Source organism: Gouania willdenowi, chromosome 21 (assembly GCF_900634775.1).
Source record: "Gouania willdenowi chromosome 21, fGouWil2.1, whole genome shotgun sequence".
Classification (NCBI taxonomy): Eukaryota; Metazoa; Chordata; class Actinopteri; order Blenniiformes; family Gobiesocidae; genus Gouania; species Gouania willdenowi.
The window spans coordinates 33,429,307-33,451,076 of record NC_041064.1 but is presented as its reverse complement, the minus strand read 5'-3'; the positions used below and the strand labels follow the sequence as shown (position 1 = coordinate 33,451,076).

Sequence of the window (21,770 nt, the reverse complement as noted above, 5' to 3'; positions counted from 1 at the left end):
TGATTTTGGATGATATCTAGTCACCAGAGTCACTGAAGTCGCATTCGGTGTGAACGCACCTTAATGTTCTTGCCTTTTCTTTATAGGCTGAAATAGTTTTTAAGCAGTTGCCCGTTTTTTTCTTTTTAGTAATTGTAATTCTTGTTTAGAGCTTTTAATTTGCACTCTAAACTGTTCACATATTGTTTGTTAAAAGGTATTTCATTAAAAAAAGACAGGCATGATAACTGTGATTAATAATCGTGATTACAATATTGATCCAAATAATTGCGATTATCATTTTGGTCATAATCGTGCAGGCCTGCATAAGCGTGAGGGCCCTGCTAATATTGTGGAGTTTTATTGAATTTGTGTATCATTTTGGAGATATTAGTTGGTAAGTTACACAATTATTCATGGTTTCTCTGACTTTTTTGCTTTATTCTGTGGACCGGATTGGATGCTTTAAAGGGCTGGATTTGGCCCCCTGTCCTTGAGTTTGACACACATGCATAAGAAGATTTAGAGCCTGAAACTTCAACTTCTAACACTTGCACGTCTTTAAAATCACCACGCTGCGTTTCAAGGTTAATTGCATGTTCTTTTGTTGACTGCAGATTGAATCTTGTCAGGTAGGTCGACCAAACTGTGCGGTGGGTTAAACCTGGGGAGGGGATTCAAACCCACGCTCATAGTAACCACTCGTTGCTTGCTGTAAAGGTGCAGCTATCGTCCTCTGTGTTAGTCTGCTCTGACACTTCCTGTGATTGTCGTTGCCTTGGAAACAGCCCAAGGAGAGAAACGTGCAGGACACACAATGTATGTTTCCTAGTGCGTGCACGCAGGAGACGACGCCTCCGCCCATCTGTGCTCTGCTCTGTGCTGCACTGTTTGCTCTGCTAAATCCTGATTCCTCTCTGCTCTGCCTTTCCCCACAGTTCAGTTCCACATCGCTCATTTGTATGAGATCCAGGTAAGAACTTCACACATAAAATATTCTTTAAAACAATGCCTTTTAGCCTGAATTTCAAGCAAGTTTGTTCTCTGTGACTCCGTTAGAGCATAGGTTTCCAAGCATCTGTGGCAATTCTCAAAAATCTAACCCTGTGTTTCTCAAATGGGGGTACGTGTACGCAATGACACTACAGGGGGTGCTTGAGATGGAGTGAATAGTTAACACACAAAAGCATTAAAAACATGGGATTTAATACTGTTTATTTTTAGCTAAAAATAATAATCATAATTAGGGACGTGCAATCTGACAATATGGAATCGTGAAGGTTTAAATTGTGATGACGATCTGCCAAATCACGGAGATCGTAGAACCTTCCGTTTACACTCCTCTCACGTGACCCCTCCAGGCTATAATAAAGGAGCCACATAGCCATTAATAATATGGTCGTTTTGTTCCATGTCAACTTTTTTGTTTAATGGTAATTGTACTTGGAACAAGGTTTTTGAAAAGTACCTTGACGTAAATAATTTTGTATTCTATTTTTCCCCATTTAGGGCGATGATTTTAAATAGCTAAATTGATTTGTTTTACTGGTAAATAACTTGCGAAACAGTCTTATAGTCTGAATGAAAAAATTGTGATTAAAATTGTGATCGTGATTTTACGAATGCGAAATTCTGATATATTTTTTTCCATATTGCCCACCACTAATCTTAATGATGATGATGATGGAAATAATCTTGACGAGAACATGAACTGAAAATCCAAGGGGTGTGGCGGGAAATTACCGGAAACGATAAAAACTATACAAGTAATTCTATTTATGAGGAAATAAATACTGTTTCATTCCACTTGTATCGCTCGTTCATTCCATCATTATGCTCTATAGTGGTTTTTTCATAGAATTCTGAGCAAAATGCAAATTGTCATGGTGGAGAATGAAAAATAGAAACTAGAATATAAATAGACCAGCAATATGAAGAATACCACAAATTACACATTGGCCCATGTAAGACTACACATTGTGAGGGTCAAGACTTTGATTCCCTTAGATTTTTAGCTTTGACAAACAGAAAAACAAAATAGGGAAAAAGCCTTCCACGTTTCCACTGCTGGCATTGGCTCTACTCTGTCTTTGCACGTTTCCACTGGTAAAAGGTACCTCCTCTGTGGTACCTGGTGGTGCTTTTTTAGTACCTACTTTGTTGAGGTTCAAAAAAATTCAGCCCTGGTCTGAAAATGTGACAAAGACATAAATCAGACAATGATTGGTCAGAGAATCATAACAGCATAGAGTCATCAACTCACACACAGAGAGGAAACATTTGGCCACCATTGGATTTTGTTGGCGATCTTGTGAGGATGGCAGCAAAAAAGTGCAATCCATGGAGTCTGGCAGTTTCACGTGTCAGGTTGGTGCTCAATGGAAATGCTCTGGAAAAACCACATCGGGTTCCAAAAGCAAGGAGTGCGGAGCAATGCAGAGCCGATACCGCCAATGGAAACCTGCCATTAGTGTGGAGAGCGATTTAAGACTCAGTCTCTACATTGTAACTTCCATTACATTGTTTAGTTTTTTAATGTGCAGGAGTAGGGGGTTAAATGTCTGAAGGGGTACAGGACTCTGAACCATTTAGGAATCACTGCTCTAGCCTTTTGAATCTCATTCAGTTTTATCAGAGTTGACCATCAAGTCAAAACAGCCTCAGACTCTCATTAGTGTGTCACTGTTTACCCAGAAGTGTTTGTATTGTGTGCAGACAGGAAGAAATCAGGACCAGACACACACACACACCTACGCACCCACCTACACAATCACACATGGGCCAAGGTCAAATAGGTCTTTGACTTAAAACAAACTGCAGGTCCACAACAGGCCAGATGGCTCAGGTTTCTCCTAAAACACATACACACACACACACACACACACACACACTTAGAGCTGCAGACGTGTTGAGTCTGACCTGTCTTCTTCTTCAGTGCTGCTGACCCTTCCCTCCCCCCCCGTGTGTGTGTGTGTGTGTGTGTGTGTGTGTGTGTGTGTGTGTGTGTGTTCTGTCTTTATAAGTGTGACGAGCTCTTTGCACTCTTTGTGTCTGTCTGGTCCGAGTCGTAAAACTCAAAGCTCTCGTGTCTCGTTCTGTTCAGAGGAAGTTCAGAGCAGCGAAGGAGGCATATGAGCAGCTGCTGCTCACAGAGAATCTCCCTCCACAGGTGAAGGCCACCACTCTGCAACAACTCGGTAAGACCCAATTAACTGAAAAATAATCTTGAAATGTACCAAGTTCCTTTTTAGGCTTTTTTTTTTTTTTTTTTGACAATTTCACCACAAACTAACAGTTCTATTGCTCAATAAAATACTACTTTTTCCTGTAATTTATTGAAACAGGATTATTATATGCTGTAGAGGCCTTTTATCACACTTAAAGTGGTGTGAAAAAGTGTTTGCCCCCTTCCTGATTTCTTACTTTTTTGCATGTTTTCCCACATGCAAGATCATCAAACAAAAGTAAACATTAGTCAAAGATAACACAAGTAAACACAAAATGCAGTTTTTAAATAGACATCATGCAGAGATCCAACGATATTCAGGAACAAATGAGAAAAAAATTAAATTGAAATCTATCAGTCTTGAAAAGTTTATAAAGCAGGAGTGGGCAAACTTTTTAGCTCAGGGGCCACATGGACTTTTAAAAATTGACAGACAGGCTGGGCCAGAACCCGATGCATGCATACATTCTTCTTCTTCTTCTTGTTTAAAGTTCAAATTTATAAAACTTCATAACAAATCAACCATATGTGTTACAGATTTGCAACTTTCACCCAAATTCTAAAGAAACGTTTGTACTTTTAAGTAGAGACAGGCCTGTTAGTAGAGCAGTGCTTCTCAAAGTGTTTGGTGGAGAATGGAGACAAGACAGGTTGAAATTTTCAATTTCATGCTAATCTTCTTAAAACCCTTTCTTCTTCAACAATAAAGATCATTACTAGGCAAGAAAATTTAGACGCCTAAAATGTATCAGAAATGAAAAGAGCATTCAGTTAAAGACTGCAATAGATATGCGACCGGGAACAAAATGTAACGTGGAACTAAAGTGCAGACATGATGGTTTATGTCGGCATGTGAAGTCGAGCGGAACCAGAAACAAACTTTTAATCGTTGATTTAAAACATTTATTTCCTTTTTTGTTTTCTAAAGCTTTTTGGCACAGATTGCAAACAGTGTTGTCGTTTCCTGTATATTTTGACTGCTGTACTTTTACATTTGTTTTTTTTATGCAGGTAATTAGTTTCATTTAGTTTTTCAGTTTTGATTTATTCATGAAATATATTTGCATTATGAAACATAGTGTTACTTGTTCCCTGTTAGGTCATTTCATACTTGCACTGAATTTGAGTTTTCTATTGCATTTTTTTTTTAATTCAGAAAGTGAGTTTAATTTAGTCTTTGATTTATTATGAAATATTATATTACATTTTAACATGTGTTATTTGTCAGGATTTTTTGGGGGCAATGGCACAGATGGGGGTTGAAAGCTCACATAACACACACTATATGTATGTGTGTATATATATATATATATATATATATATATATATATATATATATATATATATATATATATATATTAGAGGCGGGAGAAAAAATTGATTGTTAGATGCATCGAGATTCGGAGGTGGACGATTCAGAATCGATTCTTTAATTTCCAGTAATCGTAAATCTAAATTTTAGAGGCCATTTAAAAGGCTGAACAAAAAGACCACGGAACTGTGGCAGCAGCGCGTTTCCAGAGGGACACTTTAAAGAGAGCACCACAACAAGGAAGCATGGACGTGCGGGTGTTAAGACCCGCCCCGGCAGCTTAAAATCTGATGTTTCTTTAATGTCCACGGTGGAAATGAACTGGACAAGAGCCACGCTGTATGTAAGCTCTGTTACACTAAAATTAAGTACTTTGGGAACATAATGAACATGGGAAGCCCTATAGCGTGCTTCTTCTATTAGTGTAATAAAGGATAATGAATGGTAATGTATCTCTTTTTTTCTAACTACAAATAATATATATATATGTATACAGTGCGTGGACACAGTGAATGTAACAGATATTTTGTGAATAAAACATGCATCAAAATACATTAATAATCGATTTAGAATCGAATCGAAGCCCCTTGAATCGTAATCGAATTGTGAGGTGCCTAAAGATTCCCACTCCAGTATATATATATATATATATATATATAAGGCATACAGCCTTTGACCGGACTTCAGTGGAAAAGTATTTACTTGTCCATTCATTATTAAACACTCGGCACTCACTGTCGACTCTTTTGTTTTCTTTGAGCCACTCATTGTTGTAGATATGTATAAAAGGCTTTGTCAGCACCGCGGATTTGCTCCGTCAATCTCGCTGCCTTGCAAGATCCCGCAATAAAACAACAACAAACAGCTTACTTTGATTAACCGACGTAGAAGAACTGTTTGTCTGGCCAGCTATCCAATTTTTCTGCTTCTACCATGAGTAAATTCTTCTTCTGCTGCTGCTTCTTCTTCGTGGGTTTGCTATGGTGTCGACTAATTTAACTCTGCTTTCTTCCTCATCTTACATTTTCTGTACATACCTAGTAGGATGCCAGGCATTACAGGACAAAGTCAAATGAATGCAGTCATAATTATGATATTGTAATGGATTGGGCCTAATGTTCCACATGTAGTTTATTGAACAGGTATTGTGGTTTCCCATGGCCTTGAAGGCATCATTGTTACATGCAGCTTTCTCTGCCAATGTTCATCTTTGTTTACATGTGTTCTGCGTGGTGATTCGCTGGGAGGCTTGAAAAAGGGTGGGCGTAAGCGGAGAATGGAAGAAAGAGAGTTTTGTTTGTGTTTTAAGTGTTTATTTTGGCTTTGGTGGGCCGGATTAAAAAGATCAAAGGGCCGGATGTAGTCCACGGGCCGTAGTTATCCCACCTATGTTATAAAGCTGTTTCTAAAGCTTTGGGACTCCAGTGGTGAACTTTCTCAGGAGTAGCCAGCCGACCACAATTACCCCAAGATCGCAGCGACGACTAATCCAAGAGGTGACAAAAGACCCCACAACAACGTCTAAAGAAATGCAGGCATCACTTGCCTCAGTTAAGGTCAGTGTTCATGACTCCACCATAAGAAAGAGACTGGGCAAAGATGGCCTGCATGGCAGAGTTTCAAGACGAAAACCACTGCTAAGCAAAAAGAACATTAAGGCTCATCTCATTTTTGCCAGGAGACATTTTGATGATCCCCAAGACTTATGGGAAAATATTTTGTGGACTGACGAGACAAAAGTTTTAACTTTTTGGAAGGTCTGTGTCCCATTACATCTGGCGTAAAAGTAACACCGCATTTCAGATTAAAAATATAATACCAACAGTAATATATGGTGGTGGTAGTGTGATGGTCTGGGGCTGTTTTGCTGCTTCGGGACCTGGAAGACTTGCTGTGATAAATGGAAGCATGAATTCTGCTGTCTACCAAAAAATCCTGAAGAAGAATATCCGGCCATCTGTTCGTGACCTAAAGCTGAAGCCGACTTGAGTTCTACAGCAGGACAGTGATACAAAACAAATCTACTACAGAATGGAAGAAGAAAAACAAAATGAAGACTTGGGAGTGGCCTAGCCAAAGTCCTGACCTCAGTCCTATTGAGATGCTGTGGCATGATGTTAAAAAGGCGGTTCATGCTTGAAAACCCTCCATTGTGGCTGAATTACAACAATTCTGCAAAGATGAGTAGGCCAAAATTCCTCCACAGCTTTCTAAAAGACTCATTGCAAGTTATCGCAAACGCTCGATTGCAGTAGTTGCTGCTAAGGGTGGCCCAACCAGTTATAAGGTTTAGGGGGCAAACACTTTTTCACACAGGGCCATGTACAGGTATGTCCAGAAGCATAGGCAGCGTGCGGAATCGCCTACCACTCTCTATCTGGCCGCCTTCTACTCTTAAAGATGCTCATAAATGATTCCTTACCTCTTAGCACCGAAATAATATCTGTATTATTACGTATCTGTAAAAGTCAGGTTTTTCTAATTGCTCTGTCTGCTAGCGCATAGCATCTCTTCTTCACTGTGCAGAATAGCTGCATCCGAACCGAACACTGGGTTACCAGCGACCTCTGCTGGTTGAAACAAATATCTGGCGGCTGCAACTGAAGGAAAACAATCATTCTCTAAAGAATTCCCCAATAATATAAAAAATCATAACATTCACAACAATACTGAATTTAACTACATTAAATAAACATTATCTTTAAAAAAAGATTCAACAGTGAAAAGAATAGCTGGTAAGAATAATTCACAGACCAAATTTGAAAAAAGTAGATTTTGAAGGGGTTTTTGATTCTTCTCTATGAAACGGAATTGTTTTTTTTTTTTTATAAAAAAAAAAACATTCAATATCATCATGAATCATGAATTAAAAGTCCTGTGTCCAGGGTACTGGGTTACGCAAATCACAAATGTAAGGGTATATGTAAGATATATTATGAATATTAATGTGCTTGTGTTAGATATATTATCTATCTACAGGTGAAACCCAAAGCCATAAACAAGAGTTATTTAATGTTTAAGCAATCACTCTAAAAGGCAACACCTGAGCAACTAGAAACACCCATCAGTCACATGTTCAAATGAAAAGTGGGTGGGTTCAAAACAAAAGGTGCTCTGTCCTGAGTTGTTTAACACATCTAGAAGTAAATACCATGAAATAAAAGCTGGAATTCTGAACGTTTGTCTTATATTCATGTTTTGATCTGAAACCCAAATGTCCAAGGAATTGACCTTGCCATTCGATATTTTTGGAGAGGACTGTACACACCCACTCCTCATACAGAGACGCACACACACACGCGGCTAGAGCAGTTTACAGCAACATGTTTGGGCTTTGGGGGAAAGTAGCAAGTCTTTCCAAATCACAAGGCTCAAGACCAAGTGAAGTCACAAGTCACTGATGTTAAAGGCCAAGTCTAGTCTAAAGACATCAAATGTTTGACTTGAGTCTGACTCAAGTCCACACGTCTGGGTGATACTGGCCACGTTTACATGGGAGCTTTAATTCCTCTTTAATTAAGAATAAAAGTTAAATCCTCTTTGAACTGACCTTGTGAAGGTTTCCTAATGCAAATATAATTCCGAATTAAACTTAAATCCGAATTCGGTGCCTGGTTTGTTCCGATTTTAATTCTGAAATAAATGATTCCTCTTTCTTGTAAACACTTATTCCGCTTTAAGTTAATTCAAGACGTTCTGTGAGTGCGTGACTTGCAAGGATGACACGCTAGTGATGACACAGTCTAGAATGGCCGCACGGACTCCAATCGACACTATTTATTTAATCAGAGCCCAAAATAACATGGATATAAAGAAAAGAGTGGATGGACGGAAGAATAAACATGCGGAAATTCACACGGACACAGACTTATTACACACACTGACCTCAGCAAACGGAACAGGCTTCCTTGGGGCATGAAGCACCCGAGCTTCATTAATGACGCGCGGATCATTATGAAATTCATTTTTCATTCAACGTCCTGTATGGTGGAGGTAGAGCAGCTGTTACATCAACCTCTGGCTTTGATTGACTAAAGTACGGACTTCTATCTCCCTTCTCCACTGCTCTATCTCTCTTCAACCAAAGTGAAACCATATGTTATTGTCAAGCAGCTGCTTCAAAACTACAATCAACTCTTCCTGTCCTATGAGAGCCTTCCCAACCCCCGGACCTAAAGTGAAATTGAATAAATAAACCTTTTTTTTTTTTCCATGTAAGCCTCAATTCAAAATGACTAATTCCATGTAAACACGAAGCAGAACGCTTTGATTCTGAATAATTTAATTTGGAATGACTAATTCCTAATTAAAAAAAACATCATGTAACCATGGCCACTGTGAGGTTTTGGTGAGGTGTGTATTGGTGTGTTCAATCCAAAGAGCTCACACACACTTACTGTGTTCCGCAGGCTGGATGCATCACACGGTGGAGCCACAGGCAGACAAAGGCTCCAAGGACGGCTATGCCATCCAGTGTCTGCAGAAAGCTGTAGAGATCGACCCAAACTCAGGCCAGTCCTGGTACTACCTCGGCAGGTAAAACATCACTCTGTGTGCGTGTGCGTTATCATGAACGCCAGCCTGATTATTTCTCATCACTGTTGTAGACTGAAGTTAATGGTTTTTATATATAGATTTTATTTATGGGTCTAAAACTTTCAGTTTAACTCCATGTAAAACTAAAGAGTAAAAAAAAATAAAATCACCTGTCCCTTCTTTTAATTTGAAATTTGAATTTTTTAAATGTATTTTGGCAGTCTTAAGAAAACCAAAAAGCAGCACAACATTTCAAAATCATACGTTTAATTATTTGAAAATCAATAAAAATGTAAACGAAATAACAGAAACAAATTGCATAAATATATGAATAACCCTTGGAAATGAATTGCAATATTACTTACCGTGGCTCAGGTGGTTGTGGGTCGTCTTCTGATCGAGAGGTTGGGGGTTCGATCCCAGTACCTGACTATGTGTCGAAGTGTCCTTGGGCAAGACACTGAACCCTAAGTTGCTCCCAGTGGTCGACTAGCGCCTTGCATGGCAGTCCTGTCCCACTGGTGTGTGAATGTGAGAGTGATTGGGTGAATGAGCTGATATGTAAAGCGCTTTGAGACTGCTTCAGTGTGGTGATAAAGCGCTATATAAAATCAAGTCCATTTACCATTTACAAAATAATGTAATGTTCTGTTATTTCGCTTTGTATTTAAGAAAGTTGTATTTGTTGTGAACATTTTATTTCTTGTCTTACTTTTTAAATTAATTACCGAAATAAATACGTTATTGTTTATTGTTAAATTTTTGGGGAAAACAATGTTTTATTTGACCTCAATTTAGATCTGAATACGCTGTTATGTGAAATTTTTTTAAAGCAGTGTTGCTTATTAGACCTTTATTAAAGTGATTCCTGTTTAAAAGATCATATGAGTTTATTTCATTTGATTCTTTAGTTTTTTTGTTGAATAAGTACAGGATGCATAAAGACAGCAAAATGTGTGGTTTCTCTCCAATAAATCAAGGAAGGTCTGCGTGCGTGTGTGGAACGAATATCTCCCTGACGGGGTGTCTGATGGAGCTGAAACTTTTTTAACAGCTTCCACATAGGCCGAATGTGTGCATGCATTATTTTGGACTTATTTGGTATTACAAAACGTTTTTTAATTTTATTTTGAAGTCACTGGGATAAGTGAGTGAGGGAGAGAGGCAGCAGCTGAAGAAGGTCCTTTTAAGGACAGAAACGTTGTGTTACCGGCTCGCTTTTTCTTCCTTTTGGTTGTTTTACTCCAATTGGGGAATGGACGGGACTATGTGGGTGGGTGGACGGTGGTCTCTTTCAGCCACAATTTCTACTTTGTCGCCTCAAAATATTGCTTTAATGAGCGCACCGCGTGCCGCTATTATGTGGACATGCACAGCCACGGCGCTGCTCAAACTCCGCCACACTCCACAGACCGCTTCTATAACACTTATACGCCTGTCACATGGACCGGGGGACACCGCGCTACATATCGCTACAGAGAGCCAGGCTTTCAGCCGCCCACAACAGACTGGTGAGGCCCCTACCAGACAGCCTCATCTTGGGCTAGACGCCACCTGAGGATGCGTTTACAGGATGAGACTCTGGAGCAGGTGGAAGCTCTCATCATATCTCGTGTAGAAGAGATATGATGTCCCAACCATGTCCTACCATCACCACATTTCAGCTGACTCCAGGGCGGTAGCAGAGGTGGCCCACCTCGGAGCCCAAAGCCCCCCCTTCCCCTATTTCACTCCCTGTTGTCACCAGACCATACTCATTGGTTACCATGGCGACTGTGACAGAGCCAAACCCCGGAGGACCCCACGGCCCCTCCCTCTGGGTGAACTCTGCAAACTTGATCAATTTATCATGTGCATACCCCATACAATTAAACCAGGAAAATCACACACGCTATTTTACTTTGCACCCGCAAACAAACCCCTTTATGACACTACAGAGTATGTACACCTCTTTGTACATCCAACCTTCAAAAACATACTCATTTGGCCATAATTGACAACTCTACTTAAGCTCCTCCCACTATATGAATACATACTTCTGACGGGCATTGTAGTAGTATGATTAATGGACTAAAAATTGATTAATTAATTAGTTACTGAAAAGAATAGTTTACTGCAGGTCTATCTAATGATTGGGCCCATGAGTGTATATTTAGTGTTGTTTTGTAGTTACTAAGCTAGTGCTATTGTTTGAAGCTGTTGTGTCAGAGGTATACGTTATTGTTCCTTCGCATTTTACCATCTTTTAAAAACTCTTTCCTTTTTTTCCTCTCCAGGTGCTTCTCCAGTATCGGAAAGGTTCAGGATGCCTTTATCTCCTACCGTCAGTCCATTGATAAGTCAGAGGCTAGTGCTGACACTTGGTGCTCCATAGGGTGAGACATACGCTCATAAACAGCATGAAGTACTGTTGTTTTCATTACTTTTGATTATTCTTACTGGTTTTTTTTTTTTTTTTTACAAAGAACTTAATAAATATTCAACAATGAATCTATTTTCTTTTTGTTTTAGTACAATTAAGTAGGCACTCCAGGTTTCTGTTTAAAATGTCCCAAATTCCATCGTTTTACTCTTTTCCGTTTCATCTTCTTTCACTGTTTACATACTTTGCTGCCCGTTAAACTTCCTGAAATAGTGGCAAACATGTTAAATAGGGTTAATAGTGTCAACAACTGATATTAATTTTACATTTTATTTGCTTTTGATGAATTACAAAATTAGAATTTTGTGCTGAAATTACGTTGTGAGAGCAACGTTAGCCACACTGCTAACCATCAGCCACCTGTTTAGCAGGAAATTTACCATAAAAATGTGTCATGAAACTTTTAATTACTGCCAACTGATGAATTACCCTCATATTTTGCACGTAATCCTGAAAAGCTGTGTGACTGGAAACTCTTCTGCCGTGACGTGTCACCAGGTAAACTGATCACTAGTTCAGCTAATACACCATCAGCTAAAGCTGTCATTGTACCAGAGCTTTTTCATATTTAAATGCAGTCGTAGTAATCTGAACCATTTGTTCATCGCAACACATTAAAAACAACCTTCTGCTTCTATTTTATTTTATTTCTGAAGGGAACAAGACAAAGATATGGACGATAATGCTACAAAACACGGACAGACATTATGTACAAAATTAAACCGTATTTATTTAGCCAGTAATGGTGATTATTACTGAGGCAGTTGTGCAAAGGAAAAAAATAAATACAGAGTGAGTGTGTTTGTTACTCAGACAATAACACAGACAACATTTTAAAAAAGATTAAAAATAAAAAAAACTAAATGTATAAATAAATTATGGGCACAATTAGACATATTTGCCCATTTGTCGCACTTAAAACATTCAATCACACATTTTCTGGTGAAAATTAGTATGTAAATGTGTGATATTGTCCCAAAAACATGCATGTGAAGTATTTCTGTCAGTTTGGGGCTGGATTTTAAAAAGATCAGATGCTATTCCAGTGTCACATACATTTTTCTGTTTATAAAACGTGAGTTCTTTTTTTTATGTCCGTTTTCCGCGTGCACAGAATGTTGGGAGGCCATCAATAAGTGCGATCAGAAATCAATGTTTTTCCATGACTATTACAATGTGAAATTTGTGAAGAAAAAAAGTGCATCCCTTAAATAAAGGAGGTCTTGCATGTGTATGAGTAGTCAGAAGTGTTGTTGGTTCTACAGGGTTCTCTACCAGCAGCAGAACCAGCCCATGGATGCGCTGCAGGCCTACATCTGTGCCGTCCAACTGGATCACAGCCACTCCGCTGCTTGGATGGACCTGGGCACGCTGTACGAGTCCAACGCTCAGCCTCACGACGCCATCAAGTGCTACGTCAACGCCACACGCGGCAAAGCCTGCCTCAACACCAGCGCTCTCATGCAACGCATCAAGCTGCTGCAGGTGGAGTCACATCTTTACAACCCCGATTGTGCTTATGTCCTTTTTAATTCATATCGTAGTTTTTTCACATGCGTGTCTTAATGGCCTTGACTTTGCCACTGTATGTCATGTGTATCAGGAGTGTTTGTCGTCCAGCACTAATGCTTTGTGTCTCTCTCCTCAGGCTCAGCTGTGTAACCCACAGCCACAGCAGAATAAGAGTAAAATGCTTCCTAGTATTGAGGAGGCGTGGAGCCTTCCCATTCCTGCTGAGCTCACATCCAGACAAGAAGCCCTGAACGCCACACAGGCACCACAGGTGAGATCCGAGTGAACCATAGAGCAGTGGTTCTCAAGTTGCAAATTAGAGTGGACGAAAACAGACAGAAAAAGTGTCAATATTGTCTTAAATGACATAAATTGGGGGAGGGCATGACAAATCACTAATGTGGTTAAATTGGCAAAAAATAAACATGAAATATGGTGAAAAGAGGTTTAGAGTGACACTAATGGGTCAACGTGCGACATTAGGTGGGAAAAGTGGTGGAACAGGTGCTAAAGTGCTAAACGTGTGCAGAAAAGGCATTTAAATTTGATGGAGAAGTGCCAGAAAAGGGAGTAATGTAGGAAAAATGCATTAAAAGGTGCAAAAATATGGCAAGAAAAAGTGATGAAAATAGGTTAAAATATGGCAAGTTTGGTGTAGTTGCAGAAAAAGGGTAAAAATAAGCCAAAATGCACTCAAACTGTAAACAAAAAAAATCTTGGTTTCTTGAAGGAATCTGATGAACCCAAATGGGGTCCTGACATCCAGGACATTCTATATTAATATTATTATATAAGTTTTGTCTGACTTAAGAGGCACTAAACTTTGACTTCATGCACTTTCTGTATAGTGCTTGTTCAGTCTGTGTAATGTTTTTGAAAATTACTCTGAAACACAAAACTTAAAAATGTTATTGTCTATTGTCAATGTATTTGACAGTGTTGCTGCTATTTTGCAATGTATCACTGTGTGGTTTTCTTGCAGCATATCTATTATTGTTGTAGAATTGGTACATGATGATATCAACTAGGGGTGGGAACCTCTGGTACCTCACGATACGATACGAAAAAGATTAAGTGAAAAATAGAATTTTTATTTTATATCTCTGAAAGACAATAAATTGAAAATGTCCTATGAACAGTGACACTATTTTAGTGCAACATTTCTGTAAATAAGTGTCAACATAACAATGTAAATGAATAAGTATCTTCAATAGTGCTTTGTGTAAACAAAAAATAGGGTCTTTCTTACCAGTGACACCAGTATAGTGTAATATTCCAGTAAACAATATATTGGTTCCTTCAACAAACAGTGATAATACATATATACCTGCACATTTCAGTGAAAAAGCAGAAAAGGTTTTTTAAAGGTAAAAAAAAAAAAAATAAAAACCATACTTAGCGGGAGCATATCGATAATCGATCGTGCGGAAAAATATCATGTACAATGTCCTCCTTCACTTAAATACATTAAAGAGAAGTGTTTCCTCAGAGTGTTGGTCTGTGCACTGTTTAGATTCCCATTTTCATCCATCACCACAAGCCCTAAAAATGTGCTAATAAAGAATATTTGCACAGCTTTGGAAGTCAAACGGTTTATTAGATTACTATGTCACACGTGTAATTCTTTATTAATTGAAGTAGCTTTAATGCATGTCAGTGGATGCTGTGAAGCCTATTTTCCTATGTTGTCCTTGGAGGTTCAGATGTTTAATGTCTGTTTGCTGCTTTTTTCAGCCCTCCAAAGGAGATGTGAGTCAGTCTGCCAGTAACCAAACGAATCCACTGACCAGTCCGGCCAAGAGGCAACGCACCGCCAGCCCAGTGAAGGTACGGATACCACGGGTTTAATCCAGGCCATGACGGAGGCTTCAACCTGAGCTCTCTCTTTGTGTTTCCTGTGCAGGACTCCAGTGTAAACCAACACCCAATCCCCAGCTGCTCCCTGACACCCCAGAAGCTTCAGGTAAAGCCACGACTTTAGCACCACTGCCTGCTGGTGTGGATTTATGATGATGGTCAAAATTCCAATACTCCAAAAAACTAATAAATAAATACAATGAAATAATTAAACATGTTTATTATGAATAATTTTTTTTGTTTCATACTAATTCATTTTTACTTTATTATTATGATTTTGTTTTTTTTAAAAAATCAAGTCAATTACTCATACCATTGTGTTTTGAAAGGGTTTTTCATAAGTAACACATAATGAAGAAATCATTAAAAAAAAATATATATAAGCATTTAATTACAACATCTAAAATTACAGACATTTTTTGCACATAAATATATTCAGTTTAAGGCTTTATTTGCAAGGAGTATATAATTAAAATGAAAGGCAACCTCTTAATTTTCCAAAATTGTGGGGTCACCTTGAAATAAATCGGTCTTGCTTGAAATGTCTAATAATACGATAAAAAAGATTACAATTATATTTTTACATTTAAAAAAACAACAATTTATTTTTCTATTTTGCACACTTAATAAACAATGCATAATATCACTGAAATAGATAAAATAATAAAACAAAAAAAATCAAATTTAAACACCATACGCAATCTCAAACTATTCTATTTCTATTTCTATACTTTCATTTTCTCAAATATAAATCTAGTTAAAATAAAATTCAGTACAAAAATATCTTGTTACTTTGTTTACTACTTCTGGCTACTCTGTGTTGTAATTTTTTATAATAAATATGTGCAAAAAAACAATTTTAGAGAATGAACTTTTTGGGGTATAAAAATGGGGTCACGACAAGAAAACCGTAGGGAACCTCTGCACTAGGCAATTGCAAGTCAATCATTTGTATTTTTCCTTTGATGGCACAGCTTTTGGGTCACCTGCGGACTAACAGGGCGAGCCTAACGCCTCCTCAGTTGCAGATGTTGGAGCAGCTGGAAAAGCAGTTATCTGTGATGCAACAGCAGGTCTATACATGCACTACTTAACGTGCACTTTCTATACGTGCATTATTGTCCTCTCTGAGTTTTATTTCCAATCACTGACTTCTGTTTCTTGTAGCAGACAAGGCCTCAGCATGTGTCATGTGACCAGCGCTGCCCGAGTCTCCCCAACGGTTCTCTAGCAACAACCCCCACCCTCAATCGCTCAGCCACTCATTCCCCGTGCGTGGCCCCGCCCACCACCAACGGGTCCTGTCCCTCCAGTCCGTTAGGACACCTGCACAGAAATCCCTCCGTGAGCAATGGAAACGTGCCTTACCTGCAGAACTGTCTACCTCACACCAGCAGCACCAGCACCAACAGTCGCACAAATGAGACGTGGAGGAGCAAACAGTGCAACACAACCACTCAGGTACCACAACCCAGTGTTAATCAACCTGTGGCTCACTGTTCGTTGTATAATAACTGTTTCGTTTAGTTCAGAGCTACTTTCCACCATAGACATCATGGACATAGACATCATCTATGTAGAGGCAGGAGTGTTTGTAAATCCACAATGGTTAGACACTCAACAATCTCAAATTAGAATTATTTACTGAGTTCATGTTCAGATTTGAAATGGATTATTTTTTTTTTTTTCTTTATATCGTCATGTGTTTTAAATACTATAACTCAAATACAAAATGTGCTTTTCTCTAACAGAACACAGAAAACGATGCAACACTTTTGTGCCTTTTATGAATGTTCCAGTCATTAGAGCGTAACTAGATCCCATTATCTCACCTTTCACAGGCGAAGTGAGAAATGATGTGGAGCGAGCAGGTTGTCGTGTATAATAGATACAGACAGGAGGAATCCAGACTCTATCCATTAAGGGCCCTATTCTCCGGTGTGAACTTAAGCGCCTTTTCACGCGCCAGCAGTTATGCACTTCTCTTCTGCGCGCATTTTCCGGTCCAGATTTCTGACACGCACACCGCACACAGATCAGCCAAAAGTGTGTAGTCTCTGAATGAAGGAGGTCTGAAGCAAAGGAGGTGGACTGGGCCATGATGATTATTTTTGGGCTGTCTAGAATTCACGGAACATGAAGTTTTCAAAACTCTTGTAAAAGTCATTGAAATTCGTGAAAATGATAAAGCGTACTTTTAATTTGAAACGCCTTCATTGATAAACAATGTAAGGTTGATTTGATCAGATTACTGCAAGGTGAAGATCTGACATATTTTTCCATTTGAGCCACAGTTAAAATCTCTTTTTCCCCTCATGTTATTTTATTAACTTCTTACATCAGAAATGATCAGTGTGCATTAGTCATCATCCTCATCTGTCATCAATATTTCACTTGTTATGTATTCTTGTAGTGTATCAAACTGTGGCTTTTCATTATACGCAGTGTTAAAACAGTTTAATCAGTCTGACGTCTGTCAGATTTTCATTGTATCAAGCTGCAGCAGCAGTAGTTCAGCTTTGCAACACACCCCCTTCCAGGACAAGGAGTCAGCGGCACTGATAAAATATAATTAAATGTAACACATTTTGTCTCGTCTCGAACTGCGTCCCCTTGGTGCCCCAGGCGATTGGGGATGTGGCCGTTGTCCTTGGGCGGGCTGCTGCCGGTGCTGCTTCTGTTCTGGTTCCTTCTGGTTTGGGGTCCAATCTCTGCTGGTTCTGGGCCCGCCAACGGGCGCCCGCTGGCTGCCTATTCGGCGCGGCTCTGGACGTGAGCCTTTTCTTCTCCGCTGGGATCCGGGAGTGGTGGACTGACCGGTCAACGCATTGGGCACCCCCGTTCCTAATAATAGTATAAGCTAATCCTCCATAAACATAATGCACGTAATGGGTATTCCCCAAGCAAGATTGCGCCGTGAAATTACGCCTGCTCCAATCAGCAGTACAGTATATGATGTCTGTCTTCTACGTTAACAGAATTTATTTTTGCTCAGGCACCATTTGGTCACCAACCATTGCCATAGAAACCTGTGTTGTGTCATGTGACTGACTGTCATTTTCTCTTAAAGGGGCTTCTGAAAGGTCCATGTTCCCATTGGGCAGGTTCTAATGGAGAACCTGCTTCCTGCACTGCCTCGTCCTCAGCCTCCTCTCTGTCGCCCACCTCCCCACAGATCACACCCACCCACCTGTCCTCGCCCCCCCATGCTGCTACTACCTCGGGGGTTCTCACCAAAGACGCAGCACCCTCTGCTGGAAAAAGTCCCAACGCTCCTGACCACACTCCCTCACAGGGATTAGCTAATCACATTCAGCAGAAATGCCGCTCTGATCCAGGATCTCCTCCCACTCCAGACAATCGTCCTCTCTCAGCCCCACTAAAGGAAAAAACCCACAGCACCACTATCGATGGTACCAATAACCACAGAGGGTCTTCCTTTGAGAAGGTCAACAACGTCCACCCAGGACTACACCGTGCTGATGCCACAGGTTCTCTCCCCAGCCTTAACAGCCCCCCTCACTACGACAATCAGGGCGTCACAATGACTGGGATGACCAGTCCTCTCAGGGTGGAGCCACCAGCCGGAGCTCACAAACGCTCCGTCTCTAGCCGTCTGGCTGCTTGCTCTTCAGTCTCCATCCATCCCAGCTCTAGTGACGTCCTCAAAGCCTGCAGGTAGGGCTTCTGTTCACCTGTGGTCTCATACATAACATGTCTTGATGATGCATTCGCTTCTCTGGGAATTTTGGCGTTCCATGTAGGACTGGGTGACATATTTGTGACATGTTTCTTCTCTAGACAGGGAGGACAGTGATTGGCTTGACACCATTTTTGTTCTAGTTTGTTCCTGGTATTTCCGTGTAAACCCCAAAGTAAACACCCTCCATTGTTTTACTTCAACGTTCAGTGAAAACATCAGAAATGTGTTGGGAAGTTTCTTTGGCAGAGTTTTTGAATCAAGTAAAAACACTCCTATGTCTCCTCCACATCCCACATTGCATCACCCCAAACTTTTCCAACAATGTCAACAAGACAGTGTTTATAGTGGAGATCTTTCCAGCAGAAATGTCAACCTTTTACATCTTTTTCCAAGCAAATGATTTTTGATTTATTGATCTGTGAGGCCTAAACCATGATTGTGTCGTTAAGGTTATCCTAACGTACTACTCATCCTAAGTCTGACGTTAAAATTAGTATGTAGTGCGTTCAGATTACCAGCCTGTCATTGCCCGATCTCGTTTGATCTCTGAAGCTAAGCAGGTCTGGGCCTGGTTAGTAGTTGGATGGAAGACCGCTGACAATTCCAGTTCCCACAGTGGGGGACAGTCACCCCAGTGGTATATGTCATTGTGTCCTTGGGCAAGTCACTTCACCCACATTGCCTAGTATGAATGTAGTGTGTGAGTGAGTGTTGGTTGTGGTCGGAGGGGCCGATAGCGCACTATGGCAGCTTACCACCACTAAGTGTGGAGTAAAAGAATAATGCCTTAATTCCGTAAAGCGCTTTGAGTGTCTATGGTAAAGCGCTATATAAAATAGAATGCGTCATTATTATTATAATGAAAAGATTGAGTACGTGAGAAATATGTGCTTACGGAATCTCTCCTGGTCCTGGTCAAACTGCCCTAAGATATCATCATAAACTTCTCAGAGACCATCATTGTTATGCTTAGCGTTATCAGCAGCATACAAAACCCTGAGAGCACAGAACAACTACAGATTCATTGGGACATACACACATGTAAACCTCTGAATCCCAGACTGGTCTGCCTCAAAAACCCTTTGACCAAATAAACCTTGTGTCCGCATCTGACCAGTAACCCTACAACTTGACCCTGTCTCATTCCATTCAAAACAGCCACAACAGTTGGGGGCTCGCCTCAAGGTTTAAATACCTCAGATAATGAGGTGAGTGCAGAAGTTTCCTTCTTAACATTTCAGATGGAAATCTGTGCCTTGCCTGTTAAATGATTGATTCCATAAATTAACTTATTAAAATCTTAATTTGTGGTGGTGAAATAGTGGGAAAATTTCAATTGTTTTTCCCCCAAAACAAAAGAGATGTGAAGCAGTCAAGCATTAGAGGTCTAAATTTCTGATATGATTTGTCTTGTTGCTGCAACACAGTCTGTATTTTTACTATAAATCTAAATTGTAACTCAGGATTTTGCCTTAAAATCCACACAAAATCAGTGATTTGAACATTAGGCAGTGATTACAGCATATGGTAGGAGAGCCTGTGGGACAGGTAAAGACGGGTGCTTAGGGGGCACCCGCCTGGACAAGAAATTGTAACAGGAGAGTCCCTGCAACTGGGTCTCAGTTAGAGTCTGAGCTACTGATTACGGAGTGAGATGTCCAGTATGAGGCAGGGTTTGTGGCCGCTGACGCCTTTGGTCGGTATATAACATGCAAAGGTTTGTGTTTCTCGCTGTGTGAGCGGAAGAATTATTACAGGCAGAGTTATCGAGATAACCACAGCACCAGCACGGAGGCTGGTGACTGTGTAAGAACTGGGAAACAGAAGCATTCTCAGTTAATCTGAGGAACTGTTTTTCAGGGTGTTTTCTCCATTTTGTCGGGTTGTAGCAGGTCTGTTCTGGGGTCTTGTAGGAACCATTTCTGAATTGTGTACGGTTGGTACTGTAGACCACTTACACAAAAATATTTTCTCCCATTTTACCTGAATTCTGGTCAATGATGCTAAACTAATAAATGTTTAAAGAAAAGGGTTTGTTGGTCACTGTGGTTTCTGTTGTTGTTGTTGTTGTGTTCCTGTGATGACCGTTGTCTGTTTTTTTTTGTGATGTTAAGAAAAAAATAAGAAAAAGATTTGAGAATAAGGCATATTTGAAATAATTAGTTAGAAGCAATGATGATAAAAAATATATATTAATAGATTAATTATGAAAAGATTGAACAAGACCCTGTTAACTGGGAAAATAGAATTTACGCTGAAAAATAAATCTTATAACTAATGTGGAGAAGTTAGTTTATTTTGGATGTGACAAAATAATTAACATAAAAATAAAAATTAAGAAAATAATATAGGTATACACTATTATAAATGCAAAAAGACAACATAGAAGAGGAGCATGGTGGCATAGTGGTTAGCACGTCTGCCTCACAGTAAGGACGATGTGGGTTCATGCCTTCAGGTGGAAACTTCCATCCTTTCTGTGCAGCGTTTGCATGTTCTCCCTGTGCTTAAGTGGGTTTTCTCCCTGTACTCCAGCCTCCTCCCACAATCAAAAACGTGACTGTTAGGTTGATTGGAGTCTCTAAAATGTCCGTAGTGAAAACAACAATGATTAGATCTTTGTTCATGTGTGAAAGAGTTTGAGGGGGGGCTAATTATATAAGTTTACAGTTCATTTTTAACTCACTCAGTGCCATTGACGAGATAACTCGTCAATTACAAAAGACCCCCAGTCTATGAGCCAGATAGCAAAATAATAGGTGACATGTAGGAGGTAGCAGCGCACCTTTGGATGAGAGATCATCAATGCTCAGCAGAGCTCAGAGGGTGAGAGGAAAGGCGCTTATGAGACAGAAAATGGCGCTACGTATGAGAGTTGACGTTCCCAGCAGCGCACACTCGACCAGAGCATGTGTGGAACTCATGGATAGTGTGGCGATTGTGAGATAAAACAATAAAAAAAATGGGGCAAGCAGTGACACTCTGCATGTCGTGGAGGAAGAGGAAGTTGCGTGTGTGCAGAATGACGGGGGAGAAAGTTGGAGAAACACCAAAATACAGTAAGAAATACATTCAACTCTGAACCAGATAGTAAAATAATATTAATTTTGCCATCAAAAGCCTGGTCTCAGTGTTATTTTTAATGTTTTATATAAGGAAACAATGTTCAGATGTTAGAGTTGTCACTAAAGAAAAAAAAATAGCTTTAAAGTCACTGACAGGG

General features: G+C 39.8%; 1 protein-coding gene across 1 annotated transcript in view; it reads left to right on the top strand.

Moving 5' to 3' along the window:
- Positions 1-21,770, top strand: part of kdm6a (lysine (K)-specific demethylase 6A) — a 62,398-nt gene that overhangs the window by 27,259 nt on the left and 13,369 nt on the right. Inside the window, 11 exon segments of the mRNA XM_028435460.1 lie at positions 918-952; positions 3,083-3,176; positions 8,927-9,053; positions 11,330-11,428; positions 12,741-12,960; positions 13,124-13,258; positions 14,722-14,814; positions 14,891-14,950; positions 15,819-15,917; positions 16,012-16,305; positions 17,915-18,522. Coding sequence (XP_028291261.1) covers positions 918-952; positions 3,083-3,176; positions 8,927-9,053; positions 11,330-11,428; positions 12,741-12,960; positions 13,124-13,258; positions 14,722-14,814; positions 14,891-14,950; positions 15,819-15,917; positions 16,012-16,305; positions 17,915-18,522 — 1,864 coding nt within the window.